The 26,204-nt window shown below is 59.0% G+C and overlaps 1 protein-coding gene across 1 annotated transcript; it reads right to left on the bottom strand.

The window, feature by feature from the left end:
* Window positions 1-1,386: 1,386 nt before the first annotated feature.
* Window positions 1,387-19,542, bottom strand: LOC123036688 (myeloperoxidase-like). The gene is made up of 13 exons (XM_044456094.1): window positions 19,470-19,542; window positions 17,676-17,805; window positions 16,052-16,227; window positions 14,878-15,004; window positions 12,356-12,485; window positions 11,270-11,476; window positions 9,280-9,598; window positions 8,586-8,746; window positions 6,904-7,159; window positions 5,480-5,650; window positions 3,072-3,309; window positions 1,877-2,076; window positions 1,387-1,639 (listed from the first exon to the last, which is right to left on the bottom strand). Coding segments are annotated over exons 1-13 (2,190 nt in total). The 3' UTR covers window positions 1,387-1,637.
* Window positions 19,543-26,204: the final 6,662 nt, after the last annotated feature.

Here is a 26,204-nt window from a genome sequence, read left to right as displayed (position 1 = left end):
AATGTCACGGGGAAAACTTTGCCTTGACCTTTACCTTTAAGCAAAATTCAAATGGAGAAGAAAACACTGTTCCTATAAAATATAATCCAATGTAAAGGGCTGTTGGGCATTGCGCAAACCAGCACCACCTGAGAAGCGGAAAAACAGCCATCAAAACCCAGCCACAGAGCAAGCCCTTCCAAATGCAACTCACTGTCTTCATTAGAAAGAAGCAGCTCTGGATTTCCAGGGTGTTTTAGCAGATGGTATTGATGGGGCCGGATGCAGGGAGGGTGGTGACGGCCTCGGGGAACTCCAAGGAGTGTGAGCAGCACCAGTCAGGGCCGTGTCTGGTGCTTCTGAGGTCAGGAAATCCCGGTTTCACAGCCCGTGGGAATGTGTGCTCAGACCCACAGGGAAACTGCCACGTTACAAACTTCAGCAGTTTTATTGGTGAGGAAAAACATCCAGGAAAAACCCCTTCTGAGCAGAGGTGCACAGCTACAAGTTTCCAGAACATACCCAGAGTGTGTTATGGGTTTCTAGTTGCGGACATGGGAACGGGGCAGAGGAGGAGGGAAGAATGGGCTCATACCAACGGATCATGTGTTCATGAACAGAACAATCTGAGAAAACTGCAGAGGGGCTGTGGCCGAATGGGACAGTGAGTACCGGTGATTGCAGAGTATAGCTATGCAAGGAGAGAGGCACATGCGCCACAGCAGGGCTTGGGGGTGGTGCTGATGCGCAGGAGAGCTAGGCAGGGCCGTTTGCTGCAGCCCGGCAGAGAAACAGAGCAAAAGCCTCAGTACAGTTTGATGTGGAAGCCAAGGACGGACAGGCTTAACTTTGCGTCTAAGCGCAGCAGCCGCCGCAGGCAAGGGGAGAGTCTCAGGGACAGAGGAATAATAAAGCTCCAGGGGAAAAGGCGCCCAGCTGAGGATTCTGGTTCTTTCTGGGCAAGAGGTACACTGCCAGTTGATCCTTTATCACAAAGGCACAAATAAGCAACCTTTCTCTATAAAGATCTATTTGGATTTCCCCAACACTGACGAAGGGAAGGATTGGTACGGCCATTCTTAGCGCTGGGTGCATTCGCAGGAGGGCCGGGGGTTCTCTAAGGAGCCGGGCTGCAAAGCATGCCGGACCGAGGGGGAGAGCTGGCCATCGTCCGGGTGGACACATCCTGCTCCCTGGCCACCAGGCTCTGCAGAAGAATCACGGCGCTTCCGCTGTTCAGGCCTGTTAGCGGCCAGCATTTAGCCAGCACTGTCTGCTGGGCCGGGAGAAGCAGCAGCGGGCAGCCGCACATCCGACCGTATCTCAGCGAGCATCCAGGCCGGTGCACGTGATCACCCTTGCTTCAGAAAACCCTGCCCATGCGCTGCAGGCTGCAGAGGTGTGTGCGGGGGGTAGGGGCCTCCGGGCGCGTTTTATGGAACGTCCTGAAGCGAAGAGGCGGGATTTTGGCAGTGGGCGGGTGCATGGGCCGTTCGGACCTGGCAGCTTGCGGCAAGGCGGGAGTGCGGGGAGCTGCTTGCCTCCTGCCAGCGGCGGAATGAAAGAGGGCCAGGCATGGCATGCACGGAGCACGGAGCTGCAGTCAGAGGAAGGCAGGTCTTCGGCCGGCAGGGGCGCCACCAGCGGGAGCATCGGCCTCCTGTGGATGGAAGAAAGCACTGGGGTCAGAAGAAGGCGCCGTCCGCCGGGGCTTGTTCCCGGTCCCTTGGACGGCCTTGGAGGCCCCGTGAAGCCTGCAGACCGTGCCTCCTCTCGAGCCGGGGGGGCACAAAGGGGCAGGCCCCGCATCCGTGGGAGGCGTCCAGTAAGGGGGCTAAGCCCCACTGATGCGCGTGTGTCTGGGCACGGCTCAGAGGCGCAAAGCGGCTGGACTCACATGGCTTCTTCCAGGGGAAGAGGCTGAGCCTTGGGATGGCGTTGCAGCTGACGAAGTTGCGTGGGTACTGGTTGGCCCGGAAGATGAAGCGCGGCACTTCTCGGATGTAGGTGTTGTCGCAGATGACGCGGGACAAGGTGGCCTGGGTGAGCGCCTGGCGCTGCGCTGCAGTGAAGACCTCGGGGTTCTCCCACCAGAACCTGGGAGGGAGGCGGGAGGGTGAGGGCAGGGGAGGGCAGGGGAGGGCCACCTCTGCCCCCCAGGACCGCTGGGCGCTTCCTGCAGGATGCCAGTGCTGCCCTGGTGCATTGGACGCGCTGGAGCTCAGTGCAGAGGACACGGTCCCAGCAGGATGAGCCCGCCGTGGCGACTCACTCCCTGCCTGAATCCCTCTGGTGACCGTCACCGGCCCAGCCTGCAGAGCCGTCCAAGCGCAGGCGGCGTGGCTTCTGTGAGGGGGCAGCCGTGGGCTGTTGCTGGGCTATCGGAGGGCTGATGCTCCTTCCCCTCCAAACACGCCTTGTGGCTGGATTTGGATGCCCCCGCGAGGGTGGCTGAGCCGTCCAAGCGGCCACGCCACAGGGGAGAGCACCCTCACAGTGCAATCCCTCCCGAGATGGTGACACAGTGGAGGAGAAACGGTCTCCTCTGGGAAAGGCCGCGAGGGCTTCAGAGAAGCGCCGGCAGGAGACACGCGGGCAAAAGGTTCAGATCACAAAAGTGCATTCGGAAGCGTGCAGTAAAAGGTTTGGGCTTGGCTTTGCCTGGCCGCCATCCAGTGCCGGGAGCGCCTGCAGGGACCTGTGGGGACTGGTTTACAAGGAACGGACGTGGAAGTCAGCACCCGAAGCCACAGGCCGGTCAAGATGAAGCGTCGGGTCAGGGCGGGCGACGTGCATGTCCTGGCCCACATGCAGAGCGCTGGTCTTAAATCCCCCCTCCCACCCCGGTTGGGACATCATTTCCTGCTGGATGACTGTGGCAAAGCCACTGGAGCTTTGCCAGCGAATTTAAATCTTTGCTTTAAAATGAACGTTGGACTTCATAGGCCTCCAACATTCCGCAACAAGCATCCATTTTTGACATCCCTGCTGTTGAAATTTGGTGGCATGATGTGGCGCAGCCGGAAGGCAGTGCCAGTGGAGCCTGGGGTGGTGGAGTGGCCTAGGAGGCCCCGGCGCCTGCGCTCACCCACCTGTCTCCATCCCGGAGCTTCTGGAATTGAATGCCAATGATGGAGGCCAGGAGGGGGCCAACCCGCCCATTGGGAACGAAGGGCTCAGCCACCCCCGCAATCCAGAGGTCGATGTTCTTTGGTGTCCCATACAATTCGATAAACTTCTTGGCCAGGTCAGCGTTGTTCAGGACTTGGGCAAGTTGCTCAGTGGTGCGAGGCTGAGAGAGGCCAGCAAATTGTCTCCAGGCGTTATAACCTGTCAAACGAGAGGAAAGGCAAGCGGGTTGAAGGCATCCATACTTCTTGGTCCAGGAGGCCCCAGCAGACTCCTTGCGGGGGCTGGAAAGGCACCTGGCGCAACAACCGCGGCTGAGGGGTCAGAAGGCTTGGGCAGGGGTCTGCGGCTTTTCTGCTTTCGGTCCCCGGCGGCAAGTGGCTCACAACGAGGGCAGGGCTTGCCCTTCTCAGCTTGCAGTTTCGTGGAGCAGCGCTCAGGCCCTGCTGACTTCTTTGCCACAGCGATTCCCTTGCAGCAGCAGGGCGTGCCGTGGTCCAGACGTGGCCCCGGAAGCATCGCACCTCCCCTTTCAGGCAGCGCTTGCTCATCCGGAGGCGCTGAGTGGGGAGCCCATCCGATGCCCTTCAGCCTCAGGGCCAAATTCAGTTTTCAGGGCTGCTGCACTGAGGCCAAGAACCACGGGCGGAACCTTGGTCAAATGCGTTCCCTCTGCATTTCACGGAGATTTAGCTCTTGCATAAGTGCTTCCCTGTACATTCACAGAATCCTAGAATAGTAGAGCTGGGAGGGGCCATTGGGCCACCAGATCCATCCCCCACTGTTGCAAGACACCACGTTGCACCATCCCGTCCAGGTGACTGTGCAGATGCTTTTTGAATGCCTCCAGCGAGGGAGAGCCCTCCGCTTCCCCAGGCAACTGGTTCTGCTGTCATGCTGCTCCGACAGTCAGGAAATTCTTCCTGGTCTCAGTCTGGCTTCTTTTAACTTCAGTCCTCCGTTCCGTGTCCTGCACTCGGGAATGAAGAAGGGATCCTGGCCTTCCTCTTTGCGACGGCCGTTCAGGCACTTGCAGAGGGGTCTCATATCACCCCTACATCTTCTCTTCCTGGGGCCGAACACGCCCAGTTCTCTCAATCTCTCCTCACAGGGCTTTTCCTCCAGGCCCTGAATCATCCTTGCTGCCTTCCTCTGTGCCCCCTCACCTGGAGTCCTGTGTCCAGTTCTGGGCACCAAATGAGAAGGAAGGACTCCCTGGAGAAGAACCTGATGCTGGGAACAATTGAGGGCAAAAGGAGAAGGGGGTGGCAGAGGGTGAGGTGGCTGGATGGGGTCCCTGGGGCAGTGGGTGTGGGCTTGGGTGGATTCCGGGGGTGGTGGAGGACAGGAGGGCCTGGAGGAGTGTTGTCCATGGGGTTGCGATAGGTCGGACACGACTTGGCCACTAACAACAAGAACAACTGGTCTGTAGTGCTCAAGTTCTTTTGTTTTCCTTTCCTGTAGACAGGGACAACATTAGCCCCTCTCCAGCCATCTGGCACTTCTCCCGTCTTCCGTGGATTCTCCAAGATGGGAGACGGCGGTTCTGAGGGTTCTTCTGCCAGCTCTTTTATGACACTGGGGCGAAGTTCGCCGGGCCCTGGAGAGCTGAGCTCAATAGCCCCGCCAGAGGCTCCGTGGGCATTGCCTGCCAGCCTCGGCTGCCCTCCTGCCCCTTCGGCGTGCAGAACGCCTTCATCACTCTGGCAAAAATGCACATATCCCCCTCTGTGTTTTCTTGCTTTAGTCCATGGGAAGGATTTACATTTCTATTAATTTTTAATCATATTTTTCTACAGCTTAATGTGCATGTAATTATGGAAATTAAAAAATGCGGCCTGCCGGTCTGCAGCATATGTGCCACTTGGGGAAGGCTGGCCTGTTGCAGCATTGCAGATCGAGCTGACAGCACTCCAAGCCCGTTGCTGCTTCCTCTGACACGCCTGGCCACGGGGCCCTGGCACCCTTTCAGGAACACGTTTATTGTGGCCACGGTAGGCCTCGAAAGGGAGTGAATGCTCTGCGGGAGGCAGTGCGTCTGCGGGCCGAGAGAAACCGACTGGTCCGGAGGATTCCCTACCCCCCCCACAATGCATCATGGCAAAGGCTGCTTTTGAGAAGAACAATGGAAACGTTTATGCAAGAACTGCAGCCTCCTAAACTGGCCTGGTGTTTGGTTCAAGGGGGGGCACATGGTTCGCTTCCTTGAGGCATCTCTGCCTTGCTCCTCAGCCAACCGGCCTCCCGGAGCAGCTCGCATCCAGCCAGGAGAGCGAGGGCTGAGCATTGGAGGCGGCATGCTGAAGGCGGAAGGGGTGAGGAGGGGGGAAAGCCCGGCAGGCAGGCAGGCAGGCACCACCCAGCCCTTTACCTGAGAGGCCATGGTCCCGGCCACGCTGCATGTTCAGGGCAGGCAAATCCAGCCCGATCCGCGCGACCTGCTCGAAGAGCCGGTCCCGGATGGCCTCCACCACCATCTGGTCCTGCCTCTGCAGCTTGGCCGGCTTGGCCATCATGCCCCGCAGGATCGGGTCGATGCCTCCTGGAAGGCAAACGGCGAGCTGCAAACAGGCCGAGCACCCACAGAGACCCCGGCGGCGAGACCTGGTGGGGTCGCCTTTGCTGCAGGCGCAGGCGCAGAGACGGCCGGCCAGCTGTCAGGAAGACGGGTGGCCCCTGGTCAGGCCCGCAGCCGTGGCAGCTGATCTTGGCAGCAGTGTAGGAGCTGCCCGCGGGGCCCCGCTGGCACTGGAGCTCACCACCTTTAACACTGGGAAGAAAAGCTGGAGCGGATGAGGAACCCCACTGAGAGAGGAGGCAGCAACATGGCCTGGATCGAGGCCTGCACCCTGTGAGGCAGAGTCTGTCCCAGGCAGTGGTCGGATGAGCTGCCCTCCTGGGTTCCTTCGCTCTCTAGGGTTCCAGAACCAGCTGCCTTTTTAAAAAGCTGCTGGTCCTTATTGCTGCAGGTCGAAGCTTGAAAACCCGTGGGATGTGGTCCTGTCGCATCTCAGCAGGGCCCTCGGGACGTGTGAGCCTCTGGCTCATCTGCAGGCCAAGCGGTGTGTGATCTGGAGTTCCCGATGGTGTCTGGACCCTACTAAGGGACAGGCCCTGAATTGGCAAGAGGACCTGGGCAGGGACAGAGGTTCCCGAGCAAAGGCTCCCGCACGCATCCGGCGCGCCGCCAGGGCTGCAGTCAACGCCCTGGACTGAGGCCTCCCCCTCCTCCCGTTAAAAGGGAAGAAGTGCCTGGGCGCCTTCTCTTCCACACTGGCTTGAAGCACCCCTGAGCAACGGCCATCCGAGGGGCCTTCGGACCGTCTCGCTTTCTGAGAGCGAGCGCAACCCCCTGCTCGGGAAAGGCCTTTCTCCTGCATGGGTCCCACCCTTTGAAGCGCTCTTCCTGCAGGATTAAGGACAGCTCTCCGATGCACCTTTGAATCAGATTTTTAAACATTGTGATGGCTTTTAAGGCTTCACTTGCTTGTGATGTTTTCTAAATTTTGTAAGCTGCTTTTGCTGTTCCAGAAATGCAAGCAAACAGCCAGAGAAGGCAAGATGGTAGCCACTGGCATGGCCCGCTCTGAATTTCTGGGCGTCTGGGGCCCAGGACCAGCATACAACCCATAATAAACGCCTTTACATTCTTGCACTAAGAGACATGAGAACTGGACTCTTTCTGGAAGAGCGGCACGGCACGGGCGTGCCTCCCAAGAGGTGGCACCGGTTGCAAGCCTTCCGGCGAGGAAGGGCCTCCGGGGGCGCCCCGCCCTCCCCCCGGCGGGGACTCACCTTCCTGGATGAGCCTCCACGTGGCGAAGAATTCCTTCTCTAGCGGCGTCTCGCTTTGCACCTGGTAGCGAGTGTCCAGGCGAAAGACGGCAGGCCGAACCGTGGCATGCCCGAACCGGAAGGCGTTGGTGAAGGCGCTGGAGATCCGGGGGTCCACGGACTCGTTGTAGCCGCGGTAGCGATTTGGGGCTCTAGCCCCAAAACGAGAGAATGAATTGCCCAGAAGTAAGGGCAGGTACTCTGTGTAGGTAAATTTCTGGAGCAGAAGGAGAAGGTGAGTGGGGACCCAGGGTTTTAGGGACGTCAACGGCGTGGCGCTTTCCTGCAACGCACTGGGCCGCATTCCTTAGTTAACGTGGCTCTTGGGCAACAGCAGTTTTCCTCCTGGCGTCACGGAGGCGCCACGTGTGCCAGGAGCTGGGGAATTCCTGGCCAGGAGCGGCGTGGCTGCCTGACCGGAGGGCTTTGGGGGAGGAGTGGCAGACTCGGCGGAGGGGCACGGGCTTACTGATGGGCCCACGTTACCTCCAGTGTCAGCGGCTGCTGGGGAACATGGGGGAGAGGAGGCTCATCTGAGCCTCCCTTTCTAAAGAGCCTGCGACTGGCCAGCGGGGGTGGGAGGGGGCGCCCCTACATGTCAGAAATGTGGAAGCAGTGCAAAAACAGGGAACAGCACGGGCGCAAGAGGGGTGCGGCACTGTGGGGCCCCCGCGGACTGCTTGGAGGCGCTGACCCCAGCCCCAGAACAGTCCCAGCCTCAATCGGCCGCACTGCACCGCTGCGGGGGGCGCACAGCCAGGCTTATGGACGGAGGCCAGAAGCAGCCTGGGGGCCGTTGGCCAAGACCCTCCGGACGCCTCCTGCCCCTCGGCCAGTGCCTCTCCTTGTCTCCGCTGCACCCCCCCTCAGACCCCCTTCGTCTGGGCCAGCGGGAGAGGCAGGGAACAGCCGGGCCACCGAGGGGTGCAGGTGAGTGCCCCAGGGGTCTCTGTCGGGGGACCCTGGCGGATGCCGGTTCTCAGCAGGTGCCCCGGCCAAGACGGCCCTGGGCCCAGCAGGGGTCACCACCCTGGTCCATGCTGCGCACGGGAGCTGTTTGCGAAGCCGCTGCGGGCTTCCTGTTTTCACCTGTCGGCCGCCCTGGACAGAGCGTTCCTCCTCCCCGACTCGAGAGAGGGCCTGGAAGCCTCCGGTGTGGGACTCCGCCGACTCCACAGTGGCTGCGCCATGAGCCGGCCCCCTCCCCCCGAGACCCCCGTGGCTCTTCCGTGGAGACTCCAAAGGAGAGAGCAGTTTAGCTCCGAAGAGCCTTCTGCCGAAGCTGGAAGGAGAAGCCTCCGCTCATGGCAAGGCTTGAACCCACCTGGGGGCTTCCCGGGGTCCCTCAGGGGCCTCTCGCATGGGCAGCAAGATGGCGTGAGTGATGGAGCCCCTCCAGGGGAACTTACGGGGCCAAGGACCGGGTCCGGCACCGCTCCCCCTGAAAACCTTCCCGAAAACCAGATGGACTCCCACGCTTCAAAAGGTCCGCCCCCCCCAGCCCCACTCCCGCCCCTCCCCCCACTTCAGGGCGAAGGGCACAGCCTGCCCCGAATGCAGGATGGGCTGCCCCCTCCATGCCAGTCCGGCTGAAGCCCGCCCCCCCCCGAGGCCCCCCGCCTCCAGCCGTGCCCGCCCCGCACCTGCATCATGGCGCCCACAATCTTCCGCGCCTCCTCGTAGAGGGTGTCGCCGTTCATCTGTGGATTCAGCCTCTTCAGCTCCGTGGCCAGGCGGTTGTGCTCCCGCAGGAAGAGCGTCTGCAGGGCCATCAGCCCCGGCATTTCATTGGCCCGGTTGTCCCCTGCGAAAGCCCAGGCGGAGAGAGGGGGTCACAGCCCACCCGAAGCCACAGAAAAGGCTTCGCCTGCATTGCCCCCCCACCCCTTCTCCTCCCTCAAGAGGAGCCCAGGGTGGCCTGCCCAGTCCTGCCCCCTCCCGTTTGATCCTCACAACAACCCTGTGAGGTAGGCCAGGCTGGGAGGCCGTGACGCGCCCAAACTCACGCAAGCTTCGTGGCTGGAAGGAGACTCAAACAAGCATGTCCCCAGTCGCAGCCTGGCCCTCCACGTGACTCCACCCCGAAATTTAGCACCACAAGAGGGCCAAATGCCACCCCCCCCCCCGGCATTCTGTGGGCAGATGACACATGGGCAAGTGGATTCGGGGGGGTGCCCAGGCTGGGGCCGATTCGACTCGATATTTTGGCCCCTTCTGCCCCAAGCTTCCCTTCCCCTCCGCTCTCTTTCGGCAAGTCGGGCTGCCCTTGCGGGACGGTCCCGCCGATGACACACGCAGCCCGCGGAGCGCAGGCAACCTCGGGCTCCCGTGATGTACCCGCAAGGAAGCAGGGAATGTTCAGCGCCGGATTGGTTAGGTTGCAGTTATTCGGGAAGCCTTCCGGGCTGCCGAAGGGGAGGTAGGCGAGCCCTCGGTCGGTGAACCTCTGGTTGATGGCCAGCAGCCCCAGATCGCTGCTGAGATTCCGCAGCTGCTGGGCCCACTTGACCTCGCTGGCGTACACCTGGCTGCCGTCCACGAAGGCCGTGAGCGCGTTGATCTGGTTCCGGATGGCGTAGCCCCCGTTGCACGCGGGAGCCGCGCGGGTGAAGGGGATGCAGTCGCCGGGCGTCTTTGTGGGGTCGTTCGGGGGGATCTGAAGGACAGGGATGAACCCCTTAAGCCCGGGACCTGCGTGGCGGTCTCCCTGGCCCCTCCTGACTCTGCTCTTCTATGGTTCTGTGCAGTGCTTTTTTTGTAAGAAAAATCCACATGGACCAAACGTCAAATTTTCAAAAGTTACTTTTAAAACTTGGGAAATCTGTCGAAAAAAGGTGCCGGAACTCTGTTCCGGTACGTTCTATGACAAAAAAAGCACTGGCTCTGTGAGACTGTGACTCGGGATTAAAGGCCTCTGGATTAAGAACACTGCATCTTGCATCATTCTGCCAAGCAGGAAATCCCCGGGCAAGCTCAAATGTGATCTCAAATCCATGGCGGTCGTTGCTGCCCCCTGCATCCAAAGCAAGGTGCATTTCAAGGGTTTATTGTAGCTGCTCAGGCTGTGGAATTGAAAATGGGGGGAAATGTGGGACTCCCCCTTTTTTGCAAACAGAAAGTTATGCTGTGTTTAGAAGTGTTTTCCAAACATTTTACTAGTGGGCCACAGCAAGGCAGTCTTCATATTAAAAAACCAGAAGATATATTTAGGCGCTTTGCCAGACCAAAACGTTCATCAGAGCCTGGCGTTTGGAGGGGGCGCGCTGAGGGAGGGGTGGCGAGGCGATCTGCGGCCTTGCTGAAGCGCCCCCCCCCCCCCCAGAGCTCGCTTGGCCTCCTTCTCGTTCCTGAACGTGGCATGTGAGCGCCTCTTTGAACAGGTGCCTTTCCCACTGACCGGGCACGGAAAGGCCTCCTTTCTGAAAAACGCGCATTTTGAAGTGCCCAGTTTTCCCAAAAGGATGCAATTTGCAAATTTAGCTGCAAGTGCAAGAATCTGCAGTCCTTTTGCCAGAACTGGAGCTGCGTTTGGAACAGGACGTGTGCATCGACTTTCCGAACACAAACGCAATTCTGCAACCCTCGATTACCCTCAGAGAGTAAAACCCCACATTCTGGTGGCATCAAATCTCCCCCCTCCAGTGCAGGGGTTTGCTGTGAGGATTTTAGCTCAGTCCGGAATGTCTGAGGGCCACGCCGGGCTGCATCAGCCCCCGCTCGGGAACCCCTTCCCAAGGCAGGGCTGCCTCATCGCTGTTGTCCTGTCTTCCTAAGAGGCACCCTCTTTCCGGAAAGCGCCTGGCCTCTGCTGCAGCTCCTGGGCGCTTGCAGACCCCGGAGTAAGCCAGGCTTGCTTCCGCCGCATGCCTCAGCCTGTGCTGTGAATGCTCGGCCCGGATCCTGTTTGCACTTACTTAAACGGTGAGCTAGGAGAAAGTGCCGGTATCAAAATGAAAGAAAGGAATCTGTTCAGAGGACGGCACCATGAGGTGCTACCTTGCATGCGAGGAAGGAGGGCAGCCGGGCTGTTCCCCCGCCCCAGCAGACAGACCTGGCTTGGCCTGGCACTTTCGGACCGCAAGCCTGAGGCCAGGACTGCCTTTGCGCTCCTGGATGCCCCCAAGCCGCCCGTGTGGCCTTTGTGGCTGAGGAGGGGGATGCCTAGGCCCCAGGTAACGATGCGGATTCTCGCGTGAGGAGAAGCAGGGCAGGTGCGCCAGTGGTCCGCGGGGAGCCCAGCGGCGCTGACCTGCGGCACCGGCCCTGGACACGGGCAAGCTCCCCCTGCCCCACGCAGCCATGGAAGAGGCCCGGGCGGTCCACGCACCTTGATGGGGAAGCACGGCGGCTCTTTGACGCAGCTCCGGAAGCAGTCCGCCCCTTGCTGGAAGGTGAGGGTGGCCGTCGTGGAAGGGCCGAAGTCCAAATCGTGGTCTAGAAACTGGCCCCACTGCATGAACAAGATCGACCGGAACCGGTCATCGGTGATGCTTTGGCCAGGGATGCGGACAATGTTGTTAGAGACGTTCCGGACCTGCAGCAGGGTTAGCAAGGGGGAGTCATCAGTTCTGAGTCATGACGGTGGGGGCACAAAGGAAAGCTGCTCATTCAGACCCGCCCAGGATGGCCCGGCCTCTGCAGCGAGCCGTTCTAACTGTTTTTCTATGCGGACAAGTGGCGTCTGTCTGTGCATCTGCACCAAGACATGGTTAAGGATGTGTGAAGACTCTGGTTCAGGGCTGGGAAGCCGTCAGAGTTCCTTGCCCGCTTGCCTTCTCTCTGCTCTCCATCCCCGAGCCTGCCAGAAATTGGTTCCTCTTGTAGGGAAAGAACTGAGGAAAAGGCCTTGATTTCTGAGTGGTAGGGAAGCTTGGAAAGATCTTCTAGGCTCTCATTTTGGACTGGAGAAGGCTGGGGATTTTTAGGTGGAAGAGCAAAGATCTGGAGGGCTGCTCGGTGGCGGACTCTGGACGTCTGCTTCCCTGCAGGGAAAGGAGCAGAGCTGAGCTGTGGCTCTGGCTGCCTGCCTTTGGAGCCAAACTCCGAAGCCCATATAGCGTTGCTCTCCTGGGTGCAGACCTCACACCAGCCCATTGTGGGTCAGTGAGACTTCACAACATGCCATGGATTGTTGTTGTGGGTTCTTCAACTACTCTGTGGGAAGCCCAAGATGGGCTCAGGTGCTACCTGCCTTCAACTTTACCTGTATTCAGGTTTCAGCTACCCTGCCTGCCTTCACCCCCACATGGCTGGTGTCCACAGGCGTGCAATCACACCCGCATCAAAGCCCCGCTACTCTGCCCCCTTGGCTTCAAGAGCTCTGCTCTTCCCCCAAAGCCCCCAGCACTTCTCCAGCCCTGAAGGGTCAGAACACCATCCTGACAAAATGAGAATAAGCGGGCAACAGTTTTACCAAGGGCAGAGGATGTCCGTTATACAGTTTTGTCTCTGTCCAGCCGCGGGGGAGAGAAACACCATCTTCATACTCTTGCGGGAGCCAGCGGGCGTACGGGCGGTTGCTCGCCCCCAGGGTGGGGATCCTCCTGCGGAAAGTCAAAGCAGCCAGGCGGCGGCATTAGAGAAGGAGGGCCAAGGAGGATGAGGAAGTCACGGAGGGGCCTCCCTCCAGCCAGGGGCGGTTTCATGACCAGGGCGATCCCGGCCTGCTGCAACCCCGAGACTTTGGGCAACGGCAACGACCTGTGTGGCCATGGGGCAGGACTGCTGGGCGCTGTAGTCCGAGCCATCGAAGCATCTCCCAGGATGAAGGCTCTTGCTGGGGCCCTTCCCATGGATTGTGGGGCTCGCAGTCCAACACACTGGGGGCACCAGGCTGGGGAAGGGCCAGCCTGCTCCCCTTTGAAAAGTTCCACCCTCATCCAGATGTTTGAACAGAAAAGTGAAATGTTGGCTCTGAAAAGCTCAGAGGCTCTCCTCCAGGAGCCGTCCGTGAGAGATATCGGGAAGCAAAGTACCCAGAAGAGGGCCTTCTCTGTGGTGGCGCCCCGTCTGTGGAATGCGCTCCCCAGAGAGGTCTGCCTGGCGCCATCGTTATTTGTTTTTCGGCACCAGGCCAAGACCTTTTTATTCAAACAGTACTTTAATCATGTTTAATATTTATAGATTTTAATCGAGCAGCCAGTGTGTTTCTGGGTTTTAATTATAATTATCATTGTAATTGTTCTATTTATTTATTTCTGTGAGCCATCCCGAGGCTATGTAGCCAGGGGACGGCATATAAAAACTTTAAATAAATAAATAAATAATAAAGGGGGGGTCTTCACTTAGAAGACCCCCCCTTTTTCACTTCACCGTAGAAATGGGGTGCCTTCTGCTGGAAGGTCTGTCCAGCGCAGTCATGCCGTGCTCCAGCTGGTGGGAATACCAGTCCGGGCAGCAGCCCACAGAGAGCAGAGCTTTTCCTCTCAATGGGGCCTTTCCTGGGATGCCAGGCCCGCGGCCAAAGCCCTGCCCACAAGGCTTGCTCTTGGCCGGGCTGCGCTCCAAGGCAGGGACCGCTGGGCTCACCGCTCGCGCAGGTGAGCAAGCTGCAGCAATGCCCCTCCTGCGAGCCAGCGTTTGCAACAGCGGCCCTGCAACTGCGGTCCCAGCAGCTCAGGACTACAACGGCCATCATGCCCAGCCGGAGGGGGCAGCTGGCCAGGAACAAAGCCTCTGCAAGACACCATGTTGGGGGAGGCTGTTCTGGCTGGCAGAAATGCTCCGGAGGACCAGGAGTCCTGCCCTGCTTTTGTGGCATTCCCGGCAAAGTATTGCTGGCGGCTCCTTAAAAGCGAGTCAGTTTGTCATGGTCCTCATTGAGAGCAATAATCTGCAACGACACTATGTGGAGAAGAGCGCTTCCCACACTTGACTGGGTGGCAAATGGAAGCCACTCGCTCACGAGTCCTGTATTGGACGGGCCCTACCAGAGAAGCACAAAGGGGTTTTTGAGGTCCAACAGATCTGCGTAGCGCAGTTCGAAAGCCAACATGACCTCTTGCAGCCTTTACAGCTTGTTAGGAGACCCACCCGGAAGGATTGCCTTGCAGTTGCTTTCCCCAAGGATATTCCTCAGAGAAGGGCTGCTTTTGCTGGGAGAACCAAAACTGTCTGCCCATGAAGCTGCTTTCCCCTCCCTGCCGTTCTCCCAGGAAAGGGGTTCGTGCTCGTGGGCACTGAGAGCTTCTGGCACTGGGGGAGAGAATAGCTTTATAAAATCCATGGCAAGAGGGGTTGCCTTGGGGTCGCCGTTTGGGGAGAGGAATGGATGCCTCATGCGCCCAGGCAAGTTTGGAGACGGGCATCACGGGGAGCGCGCCGCATCCTGGAGGAGCCTCTTCCTCCCCTCTGACGGCCATGACCAGATGCTGGGGGAGGGGGGGCCTTCCCCTCACGCTCCTCCTGGCACATGGGGATGCCCGCAGCCACGCCTGGAAGGCTCTGGGCAGCCGTGTAGGGCTCCGTCGCCAGCCTTACAAAGAAGCCTTCCCCAGCCTCTAGGCTGCTGCTCTTTTTGAGCTCAGGCTGGACCTCAGGAGAAGCTTCCTCAGTGTCAGTGCAAGACGGCAGTGGGACCAGCTGCCTGGAGAGGTGGGGGGCTCCCCCACACTGGAGACGTTCAAGGGGAAACTGGACAGAGTGGGGTGGGGTGGCTTGGTGTCCTGCAACAGCAGGGGGCTGGACTCCGTGGCCTTCATGGCCCCTCCCAACTCTACCATTCTATGATTCTGTGAGCTCCTTGGTCCATCAGCCCCGCTCAGTTTGGCACAGGGTCAGAGACGGCAGGCCCCACACATCTGGACTGGAGAGTGTTGATGCCCACCAGATGTTTTCAAGGACACCACCCAGGGTCCACGCCAGCTGGGGCTGATGGGAACTGCAGCGGAAATGTGCAGCGGGCACCAGGCTGAGAAGGCTGTGCAGCCGCGATACCTGTTGTTGCATTCGCCCGTGATGGTCCGGTACGGGCTGCTGTCGTCACAGTCCATCGTCCTCAGCTCCTGCTTGGCGCAGCCGGTGGCCTTGTAGATGGTTTGCATCTGGGTCGGGCTCAGCAGTTCTGCAGGGAAAAGAGTCCCGAGGGCTCACCCACAGGTGCGGCTTTCCGGGAGCCGGGGGGACCGGTGAGCCCAAGCAGGAAGCTGGGAATGGTGGCCGACGGCAGCTTTCGCTTCCTGGGTTTCATTAGGGTTCGGGGCTGGGGCGGCCCTGGGCATGTGTAGCTTGCAGGAAAAAGGCTGGCTCTCGACATAAAATGTAAGCAAATAGATACCTTGGTGTCCAAAGGGCCAGGAAGAATTGGGGACGCTCCCATGTTTCTCAGCGCTTCCCAGATGGCACCCTACGGGCCACCTGGTGCCCAGGGGGACTGTGGCCGGTTTTGAGCTGCAGGTGGGGATGGTGCCCACCCTCAGCTCTGCCCCAAGGAGAGGCCCCATGCAGGCAGCTGTGCGGATATGGGCACGGGAGCTCCACAGGAGTGCGCCGGTCTTGCCCATATCCTTGACTGCACAACAGAGAGCAAATAGCTGGGGAGCTCCAGATCAGAGCGGGGTCTCCCCTGCTGTTCCTTCCCACGGCAGCTTCTGCAGCCCCCGATGACAGCGTGGGTCATGCTGAGCTGTGGCGTGTGGGGTGGGGGGAGAAGGAGCCTCCAAAATTGGGCGGCAGGGTTTCCAGCAAGAGGAGAGTTTCCTCTTGCTAAGCCCAGAGAGAGCCCGCCTTCCAGGGGGTGGGGTGGGGGTGGCATCCGATCCACATCCCTGCACAAGGCCAAGCCCCAGCGTGGTTGTCCCCAAGAGCCTGGGACTTCTGCACACCGAGCCAGAGCCCCGCAGATGTGCTGAACTACCACTGTCATCATCCCCAGGCCCTCTGGCTGAGGATGATGGGAGCCACTGCTCTGACACACCATGAACAACGTCGCTCCACTTCTCCTGCCTTCGCTCCCCCCGTTGGCTGACACCGCATGCAAGCCCGGGCTTTGCTCTGAGGACAGTTCCTCTGTGGTCCAGCCCCTGTCTCCACGCGGGCTGGGAAAGGGGAAGGGGCCCTGCCGGCCCCTTCCGAGGGTGCAGGGCAGGTCTCCGCAGGCCGCGGTGCTTACCCGTGATGTTGACACTGTGTGGGAAGACATGCTGCAACTTCTCCTTCAAGAGGGCGAAGGTGACGTGCAGGTACTCCGCAGCCCTGACCGCCTGCCGGGTGGCTCCCAGCGGCTGCTTGAACGAAAGCAGGACGTGGGCTGCGGTGGCCTTGTGTGACTTCAGTTTCTCTGCTAAGCTGGAAGAGTTTTAAAAATCCAGTTGGACAAAATAGCTGTGCCAGAGAATCGGCTTCTAAAAGCACACCAGAAATGTTATTAATTTTTTGTCCAGAAATAGCTACAATGGTCTGCATTTTTGGAGAAGTGACCGGACTTGTGCCTTCCAGACTAAACATCAGAACGGAAAATAGTCCTCTCCTGGATCGTGTGCATTCCTGAATTGTTCCCAATGCAGATTTTAGCACAAACATTTGCATGCAAATCCTAACATGCATTTTTAGGGAAACCACATCCTAGATGTGTGCATTACGGAAAGATGTCTGTGAAGATGTCTTTAGGCATATATTAGGAAAAAGTGTGCACAAAAGGAGTGTATGAAAAAAACAGTGAATTCTGCTTTCCTTAACCCTAATCCTAACCCTGAACCCAAAGCTACCTGGTGAAGCTGATTCATGCAGTGGGAAGGGGTCCCAGAGGTCATCTAGTCCAGCCCCCTCCTCAGCACCAGGTGTGGCTGCAGCATCCCTGGCAGGCAGTCATTCAGCCATTCTCTAATGACCTCCCTGGAGGGAGAGTCCCTGCATGCCTGGGTTGGGATACGGGCCAGATTTTCGTGGTCCCAGTCCACGGCAACCCGGTGAACTAGCCGACATCAGCTCTCTGACTTGCACTGAGCCATCCAGCCTGGAAGCATTGCTTTCCTCCTTCAGAAAAGTGTTGTTGACACCGTAAGACTCTGTCTTTAAGGGAGGCGGGTTGAGGAGCAGCGAGCTTCGGTCTCCTGCAGATGCTCTGTGGAAATCCGAGGACTTCACCCTCGGTTTGCATCTAGAAATTAATCAACAACTGATATTTTTTGCAGATTTGTTGCTCCACAGGCCTGTGCCAGGTCTTCTAAGTACCAAGCAATGCCTCTGGTGTCATGGTAGGCAGAAGTCCATAAGGTACAGCCTCATTCAGTAAGAGGAAATGCTACATTGTATGACTTTCTGCCTGGGAAGTTGCCATGAAAGGGGGGAACGGGCACGAAGCTGATCTTGCGGGTGCCCAATGGGCAGAAGCGTAGCCACCGTGGGGTCGCCCACTGACCCAGCACCTGGGCTTGTCCCCTCTTGGACTTCGGCAGCAGCTCACGCCGTCTGAGGCCTCACCAGTGCGAGGGCTGCTGCACGCCCAGCTCTGAGGCAGCCGGTGGAACTGGGAAGCAGCGTGGGGCAGTGATCGGAGTACCGGGCTGGGATCTGGGTTGCAGGGTCCAGGCAGCCCTGGGGCCAGCCGCCGCCTCTCCATCTGTCCTCCTCACAGGTTCTCGCGAGGATGAGATGGAGAGGAAGGGGCCCGGCTGCTGCTAAATGCACAGGGACAGGGCCCCACAGAGGGGCGGCAGCTGTGGCCACCTGGCTCACCGGTGTGGCTTTGTCCCCTGCAGTCTCCCCGCACGCACGCATGGCGGCGCGGCCCTCACCTGTCCTGGGTGCGTTGGTAGGCAGCATCGACCAGCTGCTTGGCTTCCTCCACGCTCCTCAGAAGGGCCGAGGTTCCCAGCTTGCCGGCAACGGCTGCAGCAGATGGGCGGCCGTCCTGCTTGGGCTTCCCTGGGGGAGAGATCCACAGCACATGCACAGACGGTGCAGCCAAGGCACGAGGTGCCCCCCCCCCCATGGGCCGAACTGCACCCCCAGCAGCCCTCTGGCCGGCCAGCCTGGGCGACCGCAGAGGCCCTTCCGTCAGTCTTACACACCCGTGCCCGAATTCCAGGCTGGCTGGTCCAGGCCGGGTCGGGACCCACGCCGAGCTCACTCAGCGTGGCAGCCGGGCGCTCTGCGAGCCCGGCGTGGCCTCCCGCCCCAGCCGCCTCGCTCGTGGCCCCCTGCCCGGGTGCTAGCAGTGCGGCCAGCAGCTCCGGGCTCCTGCGGCACCATGGCTGAAGGTGCTGCTCGAAGCCCAGCGTCGGGCGAGAATCCTGCTTTGTAATGCCAAGTCCCGCTTTGCATAGGAAAAGCCACGGCTGCCGCCTGACGTGGCAGTTCTTCTATGAGCCAAAGGCCACACCGAAGGGCCTACTACACAAAAATGCAGAGCACTGAAAAGTGAGAGGAATGGGGGCAGGAAGACTGCGCCGACCCTCGGCAGGTGCGACACGGCAAGACCTTTTCCTGCAACTGGCTTTGCCCTCGCGTCAAGGCCCCCAAGCCTCGCCAGGCAAGCGCCATTCCTCTGCCTACTGTTATTATTAGCAGCATCCCCACGCTCTCTTTCTCTCCTTTCATTCAAAGCAGTTGCAGTCTGAAATGATGGCATAGGGCTCAGCAAAGGTAAAAAAGGAAGCCAAGGGCAAGGACAGCCCTCCGAATCAGGCACCCATTCTTCGAACGCTGCCTGACGATCTTATACCGGCTTTAAAGCAGTATAACTCACAAGGCAAGGGTTGCCACCTGACCAGAAAAATGCAGCTCCTGTGCCTTAGCCGCAGCTCCGTCAGTTAAAATCGGCAGGTGGCCTTTTTCGCAGCCCAAAGCGGGGGCATCGTCACGCACGCATGCCTGTGCCCAACGCTGCCCTTAAAGGCACAGGCTCCAGGGCTGATTAAGCAGCTGCTTCCCGGGAGAATATTGAGCATGGTTTGCTGAGAGAAGGAGGGCAGCAGACCAGACTTCCCCAGCCCAGTGTCCTCCAGATGTTTTAGACTACAACTCCCATCAGTCTCAAGCAGTATTGCTAGCAGTTCAGGCTGATGAGATGTGTAGTCCAAACTTCTGAAGGGCAGTGGGTCACAGGAGGCTGAAATGGAAGACTGTGGCATTCACTTAATTAGTTTGGTAGTCTTATATATCACAGCACATTTTAAAAGTATCTCTGATAATATCTTTTCAGAAGGCATGCTGCCGAGCAGGGAGCGAGAAAGCAAATGCAGGGTACAGAGCCGAGAACAGACAGGTTTTCGTTGTTACCAAGAAGGCACCTGGTATTGCAGCTGAGCTGCATCGTCAGCAGAGCCGCTGGCAATACTTCGCCGACTCTGGGATGGGCGCAAGCATCACATGCCAAGCCGAAGGCTGGCTCTGCGGGCATTTGGCAGTTGGGGGGTTGCAAAAGAAAGCAACTGAAATCCGCCTGCTGTCGCACACGCTCCTGAGACTTGGCTTCACAGCGCCGGAGTCTGCGAGCAAATCTTCACCCAGTGGCACGCCCGCTCCACCCCTCGCCCCGTCTTTTGCAGAACTCAGTATCAGTTGCAAAACAAGGAAGACGGTCTCACCATGGAGCGAACACTCCCCGGCCTGCAGAGGCACCAAGGCAGCCAGGAATCCCACCAGGATGAGGAACGCCATCCTTTGGAGAGAGCACAGTTGGAACCGGGTGACGTGTTTCGTCCAGGGCACCAGCAGTGCTTGGGCGAGCGGGGCCCTTCAGGGACGGGTGCAAGCCTCTTGTTCACACACGACGCGCGTCCCCCTAGGCCAGCAGCTCTTTGCCCCTGCTGCAGCGCCAGGGGAACGGCCTCTGCACCGCCTCAGGGTCACCACCGCGGCCCCAAAGCCGGAGGGCTCTTCACTGCTGCTCCCCCAGCAAGGAAAGGCTGCGAGGCCCAGCAGCCCCGGCTGCATGACCGGCCAGGCCAGACGGGCTTGCTGAGAGGTTGGTGCTCCAGAGCAGGTGTGGGCAGGGGATGGGCGAGAAGCCCACCGGAGGGTCACATGCTGCTCGCCATGGGGTGGACCCACCGCTGCCCTGCCCCTAGGGACTCCCCCCGCCTCTCACTCTGGCTCAGAACAGTGGCAAGGAGGGCAGGGGATGCCGGCCCCCCTAGCAGGCAGAAGGGTCCGGACACTGACGGTGCCCGGACTGATTTGGGGGAACCCCCATTTGAGGGCGCTCGCCTCCTCCCCCAGGGCCCCCTGATCCTCTGGGTAGCTTTTCCAGAGGGCTGGAGAGCCGAGGGTAGCCCCACGGAGGGAAGGCGCCCGGGAAAGAGCGGGTGGCGACCCCTTTGTCCGTGGGGCTCTCCCGCCTTCCAGGAACTCTCCATGGTGCTCCGAGGGGCCCGGAGTGGAGTTCAGCACCACGGCCAGCTCCCAGAAAGCTCGGGAAAGCGGCTGCAACGGGTCGGCGCTACACGCGTCCTTGCAATGACTTCTGAACCGGCATTTAGCGGTCTTAACGTGCGTGCGCAAATGTCATGCGGAGCTGCGTTGGAGGAGGCAGCGAGCTGGATCCTCTAAGCTAGTCCCCTGCAGGCCTGGCTTCCCTTGCCTCGGGGAGAAGACGTCTCCACGCCTGTGGTCGCGCCTGCTGGATGGACGGAAAAAGCCTCTCCTGAAACTTCCTATCAGTGCCGGGGAAAAGCCACTGCAAGAGACTCGCTAAAGAAGCCTCAGACTTCCCTCAGCTCAGGACCTTCTGGCCACAGATCGGAAAGTGGCTTACAGAAGGCAGCCTGCGCATGTGAACAGACTTGAGCAGCTGAACTGTGTGGTTCCGCACTGGAGTGGTTCACGCTGGAGAGGCAGTGTGGCATAGTGGTGAAGAGCGTGGGACTGGGACTCAGACAGTCTAGGTTCGAGTCTCTGCTCAGCCATGGAGCCCACTGGGTGGCTTTGGGCCAGTCACAGACTCTCAGCCCAACCTACCTCACAGGGTTGTTGTTGTGGGGATAAGATGGAGGAGGAGAATGATGTAAGCTGCCTTGAGCCCTTTGTAGGAAAAAGGCAGGATATAAATCGAAAAATAAATAAATAAATAATAAATGGTCTGTTGGGGGATGGCTGGGTCAAAAATATGCCTCTGGGACCGTAACATCATCCGAGGGGCTGCAGGCCAGACCTTGCTCAGGGCAGGTCTTACATCCAGGCACCCCAGGCCGCTGCGGCTGAGGCAGTCCAGCTGCTCCTTCAATGCCGCCTTGGTGGGAGAGCCCACCACCTGCCCAGGTAGCTGGTCCCGTTGTTACGCTGCTTGAACAGGCAGGAAAGTTTTTCCTGATCTCCCACTGAAATCCAGCCACCTGTAATTTGAGCCGGTTCTTCCATGTCCTGCACTCTGGGCCGATCGAGACGCCATCCTGGCCTGTCTCTTTGTGGCAGCCTTCCAAGCATGGTGGGCTGAGCTCACGTCTCCCGTCGGTCTTCCCATCTCGAGGCGAAACCTGCCCAGTTCTTTCCCTCTCTCCTCGCAGGGCTTCGTCTCCAGTCCCCGGATCCTCTTGGTTGCCCTCCTCTGACCCTTTCCTGCTTCTCTGCAACCTTCTTGGAGTATGTCACCAGCACCAGACCCAGAGGCTTGACTAAAGGGCAAAGGGGAACTTGCGCTTTGCATGATGTGGAAGTGATACTTCGATTGATGCCGCCCAAAATAGCATTTGCTTTTTTGTGGCCGCACCACAACGCTGACTCATATTCAGCCTGTGATCTCCAACAATTCCAAGGTGCTGTGCAGCGTTGTTGAGCGACGCGGAGTGTTTGCCTGACTCTCCCCAGGGGCAGGGCTCGGCATCCGTCCCCGCTGCATTTCGTTCCGCTGCTTTCAGCCTGGCGCGCCAGCTGGTCGAGATCGCCCACAGGTCGGAGCAGCGCTCCCTGCGCCCCCTTGCCCAGGAGCCCCAGGCCCGGGAGGGCACCCCGTGGCCCCTCTCTCCTTGCCCCTCCCTACTCTGGAATGGGGTAAGGAATGCGCACCCGCCAGCGACATTCAGGGGGGCCCTGCTCAAGCAGCCAGACTTTTAGAGTGAACGGTGGACACATCTGGCCGGAAGGGGGCCCACAGGCCTGCGCTGGGGCACCTGTGCACTGACCCCACCTGCGCTGGCCCGCACTGCAGGGCACAGGGGACGCTTTCGAGGGTGATCCCATTTCCAGGCAGGTGCCTGCTTCCCCCATCTGCTCTTACCCAAAGAAGGGGATGTTGCAGCCTCCCAAGCTGCACAGGGGGAGCACACCCAGCCACAGAGGGCACATCAGATAGAGCAGTGCAACAGAGTGAGCCAGAAGGGGTCTCCCGGGCCATCTAGTCTGACCCCGGCTCCAGCCGGCTCTGCTCATGACATGCCCACCATGTGCCTGGTCACCCTAGAACCAGGCAGTGCAGCTTGCCCTCCCCCCCCCCCACCTCCCAAGTGACGCTTTCCCATTGCTGGAACCCTGTGCAATGCACTGTTCTGTGAAACCCCGAAGCTCACGTGCTTTCTCCTGCAGAAATCACGCTGAAAGAGATTTTTTCCCAGTTTAGAATTGCTCCTCCTGTCTGTGGCAATTGGGGAGCCCTGCTCCGGAGATCTCGGGGTGCCAGGCTAGTGAAGGCTGGAACAGAAAAAGTCCCGAGAGAGAGGCCTCTGCCTGTGCCCAAGCGAAAGCAGGGGAAGCAGCTGGCTCAACTTTCAAAGAATTCTCAGAAAGAAAGATCGCACAGAAGCACTGCTCACCTCCTGCCTTCCATCCCGCTGGTCTCCGCTTGCCTGGAGACCGCCCTTTTATACCCAGGCATGCCCCTGGAGGGTGGGCGGATCCGCCCCCAGGAGTGGGATTGGTGGAGGGAAGGCAATGCCCCCTGCTTTGCCCCCTCTTGAGGCACGCCCACAAGCGCCCCCATAACGGGGTCCAGAAAGGCAGGAGGGGCCTTCCCGGTGGGGGGCTTGTGCAATCGTGCCAGTGTTCTGCGCAGCCGTTTTCAGTTTTCTCTCTCAGCTCCCACAAAGGGTTCCCGGTGCCCATTCTTAGCCCATCTTCTGCTTTGATAACATGCAAAAGCAGCTGAGACCAAGACCCCCGGGCAGGACAGTTACTGCGCGATACTGGGAGGTGGAACGAGGCGAATAGCCGTGTTCTGAGGCTTTGGGAGGGGGGCCTTGCCTGGCTGAGGAATGAAGCCCACAAAACCAATGGACCCAAGCAAAGAGCAAGCAGGAGTTGTTCTGAGGAACACGGTTCCCCCTTCCATCCATCCACGAAGGCAGGGCCACGGAGCAGCACCCGCAGCCGTGCCGTCCCCCGTGTTTGGAAAGGCGCAACAATGAGCAAGACAACGAGCCGAAAAGTGGCTATTTTGTGGCGGTAACAGACCTTCAGATGCTGCAAAAGTGCTTCCAGGGTGGGGATCCTAAATTAAACACAGAACTCGTGATGAATGATGTAGGACAAGGCAAGGGGTAAATGTTTTTGTTAAATCATTATTACTTTGCAATTCTCAACAAGGTTCTCGTGGTTTTGCTCAAAACATGGGAAAGGGAATCTACACTCAGGATCAGCCTGAGGCCACTGAGAAGACCCCCTCATTCATTCATTCATTCATTCATTCATTCATTCATCCACTCATTCATTCATCCACTCATTCATTCATCCACTCATTCATGCGCTGCCTGTCACAGCCGAGGCCTTCCCAGGCTTGGCCTTTCTCCTCCCCCTGGCCCCACACCCTTCCCCTGGCTGGCAAGCCCTGGCATCCCGCCCCCTCTAAAGGCTTGGCGCGCCCTTCCCAAGCGCTGACTTGCGGGCATCGAGCGCCTTCAGCCAAGACAGGCTGGTGCTTCTGATGGTTTGTCCCCGCTCCTTCAGCCTCAGGCACCACACGCAGGATCACAGCACCCAAGAGCATCCCTAAACGGGAACTTGGCCCTCGACTGGGAGAAGTCCGACACTCCTGTCCTGGGAAACAGAAAACAAGCTTGGCTATCCCCAGGGCACCACCCTTCTGGCTGGGCTCGGGAAAGCCGTGCCATCCTCGGGGAGGGGTGGCGGCATTGGAAGGATGTCCTCGGAGTGCTCCGGCCTGAAACTGGTGCAAGGGAGTGGCTGGCCCTCCCGTCTGTGTTCCGCCTGCACTGGCTTAGCACCAATTGCACAGACAGAAAAGGACGAAAATATGCGCAGAAAGTGTGGAAAAGGAGCACCAAAGTGATCCGAGGACTGGAGCAGCTCCCTGGGATTACCTGAGTAAGGAGACCCGCATGGGAGACATGACCGAGGCCTCGTGTGGAGAAAGTCACTAGGGGGCTTCCGTTTCCACCATACTAGGCCTCATAGCATTGGGGGGGGGGTCATCCTCTCAAGCTGAGGGGTGGGAGGTTGAGGACAGACAAAGCCGGACTCAGCACAGAGTTACATGATGGAATCAACTCCCACAGAATGTGGCCACGGCCACCCATTTGGACAGCTTGAAAGGGGACTCCACACATGGAAGAGGAGAAGGCTGCCCTGGTCCCTCTGCCACCTCCAGGCCCAGGGCAGGATGCCCCTGCACAGCGGTGGCTCAGGAACATGGGCCGGAGGGGCACGGTGGCCCTCCGTCCTTCCTGGGGCAGCCAGTATCTTTTGATGCTCTTACCAGATTCTGCAATGCCCTGCAGGAGACCTCATTACACAAACGCTTCTTGCTGAAGGCGGGTGGGTTTTGCAAGCTCCTGCCGGCGTTCTTTCATTGCCGGTTCACCCTGCTTGCTTTGCCCACGGCCGGTTGGCACACGCCAGGTACAGGGGCAGGGAGGGCGCCGCACAGTGAGCCAGAAAGGCTGCACTGACCCCCCCGCCCCGCCATGCAGGCAAAGAGGCCCACGAGTGGAGAGGCCTGCTGAGAACTCCTCTGCTCCTGCCTCCTTTTCCTTTTTCTTGAATTAGGAGAATATTTTTCTAGGAAACTGTAGACCCTAATAAAGCGGGAACAAAACATCATCATCTCCACAGAAAAATTGCTGTGTCAAACAGACCTCATCCAGAGAGGCAAATGCAGGCGGTTCGGGTGCAGGTTCCCACTCAGTCATGAAGCTTGCGGGTGAGCAGGGGCCGGTCGCAACTATCAGCCGCAGCTACCTCACGGGGCTGTTTGGAGGTTACATGGGCAGGAGGGGGGCCCTGCCAGCCTGAGATTTCTTGCAAAAGAAAAGGTGGACAAAAATGCAACCATCAAACGAAGTCATTTTGCTGCTTGAGGTGAAGGCAACAAAACAGGACACGTCTTCCTGCATCCTCCCATGTGAAGCTGCGCTTTCTCCTTCGGAGTGGCTCTGCAGCGGCCCGCTCTCCTTGACCCCAGCTCGCAAAGGTCTTGGGCTGCCCTGATGTTACTTGCCGAGAAATGGCGAACCAGCGTTGCTACATCTCCTCTCCTTAAAAGAACAACGGTTATTCGGGTCACTTGAGAAATCACGGCTTCGGTTAAAGATGCTGCAATGCCACTTCCTCCTCAGAGTCAGGTGGAGAGCACGATCCATGGGGAGGGTGTGCGGCGCATGGCTCCTTTCAATTCCTCTTCCCCCTTTGCCCGGCAGCCCTGCAGGGCCTGAGACAACCGCCAACACATGACGAGGCATGGTTTGAAAACCCCGAATGTCCCCGGAGCCCAAAGGACTCACGCGAAGGAAGGGCGCTCGCCCAGCCTCAGCGGGATCCAGCCTGGCCCCGGCGATCCACCTCCAATAGGGGGTGGGCTGCGATCTCAGGGGGCTTCTGGGCAAGGCCCCCGTGGAGACTTTGCTTCGCTCCAGATCAGAGGAAGCTACAAGAGATGCAAAGCAGTTGGAATTTCTGAGGCTCCGAGCCACAGATTTGGCTTTAGGCCAGCTTTTCCTGGATTGCACAAGCTTGTATGCCGTTGTGGTTTTTTTAAACAATTACATTGTTTTATGCCAATGTCGTCACTGAAAAATAGAGGAAAGAAAAAGAGAAAAAATGCCCTAGCCCCCTGCCTTTGTTTTGCACCCTGTCAGGGAACTTTCAACAAAGGAGAAGCTGGTTTTCTCTCTTTAAACCTTGCCCATTCGTCCTTCCGTCCAGCAGGCCCAGGAGCTCCTGGGGTGGCCTGAACCCGGCTGTGCCCGGGGAGCCTATGCAGAACGGCGCCCTCCCGGCCACGCTTGCCCCCGAGCACGGCCCGCTCTGTACTCTCTGTTCTCATCCCCGCTGCATGTGCCTTCCATAGAAATCACCACACTGCGCACATGTTGCCGGATCAGGTTTGCATGTCCCCGAGGTCTCTGGTGGGGCGCCTCTCTTGGCACCTCCCAAAC

This window comes from Varanus komodoensis, unplaced genomic scaffold (genome assembly GCF_004798865.1).
Source record: "Varanus komodoensis strain SLA01 unplaced genomic scaffold, ASM479886v1 scaffold81, whole genome shotgun sequence".
Lineage (NCBI taxonomy): Eukaryota > Metazoa > Chordata > Lepidosauria > Squamata > Varanidae > Varanus > Varanus komodoensis.
The sequence above is the reverse complement of the archived record's forward strand: the minus strand, read 5'-3'. Positions and strand labels throughout refer to the sequence as shown.